The following is a 5115-nucleotide window of genomic DNA, read 5'->3' as shown; positions in this document are numbered from 1 at the left end:
GCCCCTTGGAAGGCATACTAATGACGCACCATGGGCTATACTAATGGCGCACTGCCTGATGCGCCATTAGTATACCAGATACTAATGGCGCACATGTGGTGCGCCATTAGTAAAAAATTCTAATGGCGTGATGCTAGTGGCGCACCTATAGTGCGCCATTAGTAGCAAAAACAGGTGCGCCACTAGCAGGCCTTTTCCTAGTAGTGGGGGGGGGGGGGTAGGGCGTGCCTACCGGGCTCGTGACTCCCTCGTGGCTCTGTTGTGCTTCTTCCAAAGCTTCGGGGTCTCTTTTGGTCCAAAAAAAATCATCGCGAAAGTTTTATTCCTTTTGGACTCCGTTTGATATTCCTATCTGAAAAAGGTCAAAAACAAGGAAAAAAACAGAAACTGGCACTCGGTTCTAGGTCAATAGGTTAGTCCCAAAAACCGGCGGAACTTCTCATCTAGGGTTATTTCTGGGGTTTCTGTATTGATAGGGTTTTTTGGTGTCGGTTGATGACCCACAAGTATAGGGGATCAATTGTAGTCCTTTCAATAAGTAAGAGTGTCGAACACAACGAGGAGCAGAAGGCTCTGATAAACAGTTTTCAGCAATGTAATAACTGCAAGCACTGAAATTAGTGGTAACAAGTGATGGTGTAGTGAGGTGAAACGTAGCAAGTGAAAAGTAACAAGTAACAAGTAGTAGCAACAGTGCAGCAAGGTGGCCCAATCCATTTTGTAGCAAGGGACAAGCCTGAACAAAGTCTTATAGGAGGAAAAGCGCTCCCGAGGACACCCGGGAATTTCTTGTTGGGGAACGTCGTATGGGAAACAAAAATTTTCCTACGCGCACGAAGACCTATCATGGTGATGTCCATCTACGAGAGGGGATTTCCGATCTACGTGCCCTTGTAGATCGCACAGCATAAGCGTTAGTGAACGCGGTTGATGTAGTGGAACGTCCTCACGTCCCTCGATCCGCCCCGCGAACCATCCCACGAACCGTCTCGCGATCCGTCCCACGATCCGCTCCGATCTAGTGCCGAACGGACGGCACCTCTGCGTTCAGCACACGTACAGCTCGACGATGATCTCGGCCTTCTTGATCCAGCAAGAGAGACGGAGAGGTAGATGAGTTCTCCAGCAGTGTGACGGCGCTCCGGAGGTTGGTGGTGATCTAATCTCAGCAGGGCTCCGCCCGAGCTCCGCAGAAACCACTACAAGGAATATGCTAGTACACGACGCTATGTTTTCGTCGCTACATCGTCACGGTTTTTAGTTTACGACGATCTCACGACGAAAAACCAAGCGTCGGAAACGGAGCGTCAGAAATGAACAGCAACGACGCTTTGATCAAAATCGTCGTAACTTTACGACGATTCCTGGATTGTCGTAACCTTTACGACGATCCTAAATCATCGCTGACAATCAAACCCAGTCCTACGTGGCAATCCTACGTGGCAAAATTACGACGAAATCAAAACGTCATAGCTGAAATCAGCCCAACCCATTTCAAATGATCACATGGGCTCGTTTTATTTTTTTGGGCTTTTCTTATTGGGCTTGTTTTTGGGCCTTGGCCTATTTACAGCCACTTTAGTAAACAAAATCAAATTTTGGTTTGTGGCCTTTTACTTCCTATTGATTTTCTTTTTTGGCCATTTTATTTTTGTACTGGTCCAACATGTCATGCTGATCTCAAAATTTTGGGTGTCGAGATTTTTACATTTTGATCTGTAGCATTATGAAGGCACAAATATATGTGATCCAATACAGGTGATAGCACAAACTTAGAATCAACCTAAATTTAATACTAATATATTGTCTTTTTTACCACTTTCAATCCAAGAATGAATTCCAAATAGAACTAAGAACACATAAAATTGATCAAATATACAACTAAATAAATCTATTACAATCTTTACAACACATATGTTCTACAATATGCTACTCTAAACTGAGTAAGACTTCACAGCTTCACACTTGGGTTCACACTTCACGGCTTCACACTTCACACTTGAGCTTCTGCAAAAGAGGAACCAACACAATTAAGTCTACAATACAACAATTGATATTAATAAATGGATGGACAGTGGTACTAACACTTACAGAAAAGAAGTGGTAGTAACATATAGCAGGAAGTTCAAATCTCTTATTGAGGGAGTACATCGACACTTAGTATGGATCGGAGGGAGTATCAAATCTCTCAGACTCAGAACTAAATTGAACTTGGTACGTGTACACTGTTATCATGAACCTACTCAGCTACAACTAGTACGAACCACTGGATTTTAGGGTGCTACTAACACACGTACGATTAATAGCAGATGTTTGACACAGAAACTATTCACTCCATTTTTAAATATAAGCATTTTTTAATATTTCAATACGAACTACGTACATGCGGATGTATATACACATATCTTAGAGTATGTAATCCGTATTGAAACCTCTTAAAATGCTTATATTTAGAAACACGGTGGGTAACTAGATTAAGATTATTTCTAACAATATCTCGCTAATCTTGATTAGTTGAATCTCCACAACTTTTACTCTTGTTGCAACAACGACCCCAACTTGGTAGCCAACAGAGAAGAGATGCTATATATGGATGGTTTTCTTTGTACTTGCCTGATGGAGTTGAGGAGGTGGGCGGTGGAGCAAGGAATATGCTAATACTAAGAAAACAGTCATGACCATGCAGCAACCTAAGACACTTGTAGTATTATTGATAGCATATGTACTTGTGACACAGGATGTTTAAGGATTAAGGTGCGAACTCCATGCAATTTGGCAAACTAAATGACACACTGACGGATGATGCTGGTTGCCCCATTTTGAATAGTGACTGTCATGGCATGAGATGACATAAACATTACACATTAAGGGAGCTAGCTTAACAAGGCAAAGCTAATTCTTTGGCTCCGTATTCTTCAAGCTAGTCATCTGACACCTTAACGGAAAATCTAGTATCTAAGAAACCATGCCGAATTCAACAGTACGTTTGGGATTGGGTCAATCAAATAACAGAATTATCTTGATTTTAATTCGAGACAGATTGGTTCAAAACAGAATTTATTTTTAGCAATTAAGTTAGCAAACGAGATACTATGGTGATTGTCTGAATTGCATGATTGCTTGACCATACATGAGAGACTACAGTGAATAGGCTTCAGGCATGGGGGTCTCTGTCGCCAGAGGTGCCTGCAATTACAAGACAACATTAGGTGATGCACAACTATTTCTAGCAGTGAACTTCAGTACTATATATGACACAAGTAACAGTTCTAGCATGCAAAGGAACTATAGTTTTTGTTACTAATCACAGAACAAGCACCTACCTACCACCATCAACTCAGGCACTGCAAGTACTGGCAGATTATTTCTTGAGTGACTTGATAACACGAGGAGTGCAGTACTCATCTGCTGCAGCAAAACCAAGGTAGTTGTAGGAACCCAAGTTAAGACATTTTCTTTTATTAAGTGCTAATTTCAGAAACTGAATAATGCATGGTAGTTAATCAACAGTTATTAACTTCTTTTCTTAAGAGATAACTGCATTTATCCCCCTAGTAACATCTAGCACCACAAACTGAGACAAGTGATCAACTGAGCCACCCTGGAAACAAAACAAAAATATCGGAATGGGAAAGGCATCTCACAAACACAATGAAAAGATAGCAGCTAACAGTAAGCATGCCTTCTAAAGAGCAAGTTCTACATCTTAAATAAAATATTGCTAGGTGACAACTATGGGAGAACAGCAGTACCTTCAAATTCTTCGCAGCATCTATAAATATTATTTCCTGCAACAATCATACTTTAGTTGTATCAGGTAAAACTGGAAGCTAAAGTACAGAAATTAGTCAATCAACTAATTAACAGACTTGCTACCTTCAATACTGTATCAGCAGCTTGTAGAAAGAATGATATTATCATTAGCAGTGGCCACAAAATTCCAGTACTTTGTAGTGAAGCACCAGCACCAGATCCACTATGCATAAAAAAGTAAGGTTCGTGTTAAATTTTGTTGATCACCAAGAAAGCAAATCAAAACAGATATCCATTGCATGAGGTGGGATATTTTTCATATAGCACAGACTTGGTCAAATTCAGATTAGACGTGTGATGTGAAAGTACCTAACAAACCGAGGCAACTTTTGAGATTACAGACTCATGAAAGACATGATGATTAAGTATATAGAACGTGGTATATGTGAAGCAACTAAAAGGATTGGTCTAGTTTTTATAGAAAATCAAAATGAACAATGACCGTCAAGATTGCACTTAACAGTCGAATTTGTGGCCATAGTTTTTCATTCAGGCATTAACACAAACACATGTTGGGCATGCTGCAAAGACGACACATATCAGCACAACCGAGATGCATTTTGAGGTGAACAGAAGCTAAGATTTAGAAGCCTAAAGTCGTAACTTAGCGTGCGTTTGCTTCCCTGATGTGATGCTCCCATACCGAGAAGCAGTAGGAGTTGTTGCACCACCGATCCCTTCCCTTTTTGTCTGGACTCATGGTGTAAAAATCAAAGAGTGCAAGACAAAAGTCAGAGAGATTGGGAGAACCTGGGCGCCAGGGCTGGCCCTTGGCATCCGCGGGCCGGAGCATGAGCTCGGTGACGCAGGAGCCGTCATCCACGAACAGCCTCCCGTCGCCGACGCTGCTGTAGTCCACGCGCACCACCATGCCCTGCCTGCCACAGCGAGCCGTCAGGGCAGAGCAAAGGAAAGGAAAGGAAAGGACCGAGAGAGAGGGCGGGACCTGGATCCAAGCGCGCTGGAAGCGGATGCCGAAGAGCATCTGCGCCGGGGAGGAGCCCTCAGAGGAGGGGTCGTCGTGGATCCCACCAGCTACGAGGCGAACATCTTCAGCGCCGCCAGCGAGTAGTCCATGACGGTCCGGCCGCCGCGGTGGAGACGAGGTGAGGCGCGCGGGTCGAGGAACGGACGCCGCCTCGTCGTCGGGTCGAGGAGGCCCACCGGCCGCACCATCCCCGTCGGCGGGGAGGAGGGCGCCTGACGGGATCTCGCGGGGACGGGGTTCCCTTCTTGTCAATGCGGCGCGAGCCTCAGATCACGCACAGCGCTGCGCGGCGCGGCACGGAGGCAGGCGAAGGA

General features: G+C 44.0%; 1 protein-coding gene and 1 long non-coding RNA gene across 2 annotated transcripts; both read right to left on the bottom strand.

Annotated features, from left to right (window-relative positions):
* Positions 1–1846: 1846 nt before the first annotated feature.
* Positions 1847–4173, bottom strand: LOC123398554. The gene is made up of 5 exons (XR_006610183.1): positions 3877–4173; positions 3753–3788; positions 3324–3601; positions 3131–3186; positions 1847–2007 (listed from the first exon to the last, which is right to left on the bottom strand). It is a non-coding gene; the product is annotated as an uncharacterized LOC123398554 (long non-coding RNA).
* A 2-nt stretch (positions 4174–4175) lies between these two features.
* On the bottom strand, positions 4176–4912 carry LOC123398553. The gene has a single exon (XM_045093011.1). It carries the CDS (start codon positions 4796–4798, stop codon positions 4418–4420), a length of 381 nt encoding a protein of 126 aa, XP_044948946.1. The 5' UTR covers positions 4799–4912; the 3' UTR covers positions 4176–4417.
* Between the last annotated feature and the right edge of the window lie 203 nt (positions 4913–5115).

The sequence above is a fragment of the Hordeum vulgare genome, chromosome 5H, assembly GCF_904849725.1.
Source record: "Hordeum vulgare subsp. vulgare chromosome 5H, MorexV3_pseudomolecules_assembly, whole genome shotgun sequence".
Lineage (NCBI taxonomy): Eukaryota > Viridiplantae > Streptophyta > Magnoliopsida > Poales > Poaceae > Hordeum > Hordeum vulgare.
Note: the sequence above shows the minus strand (reverse complement) of the source record. Positions and strands in the feature narration are given on the sequence as shown.

Coding starts and splice junctions, on each gene's coding strand:
- LOC123398553 (XM_045093011.1), bottom strand. CDS start 4,798: ATGCTCTTCGGCATCCGCTTCCAGCGCGCTTGGATCCAGGTCCCGCCC.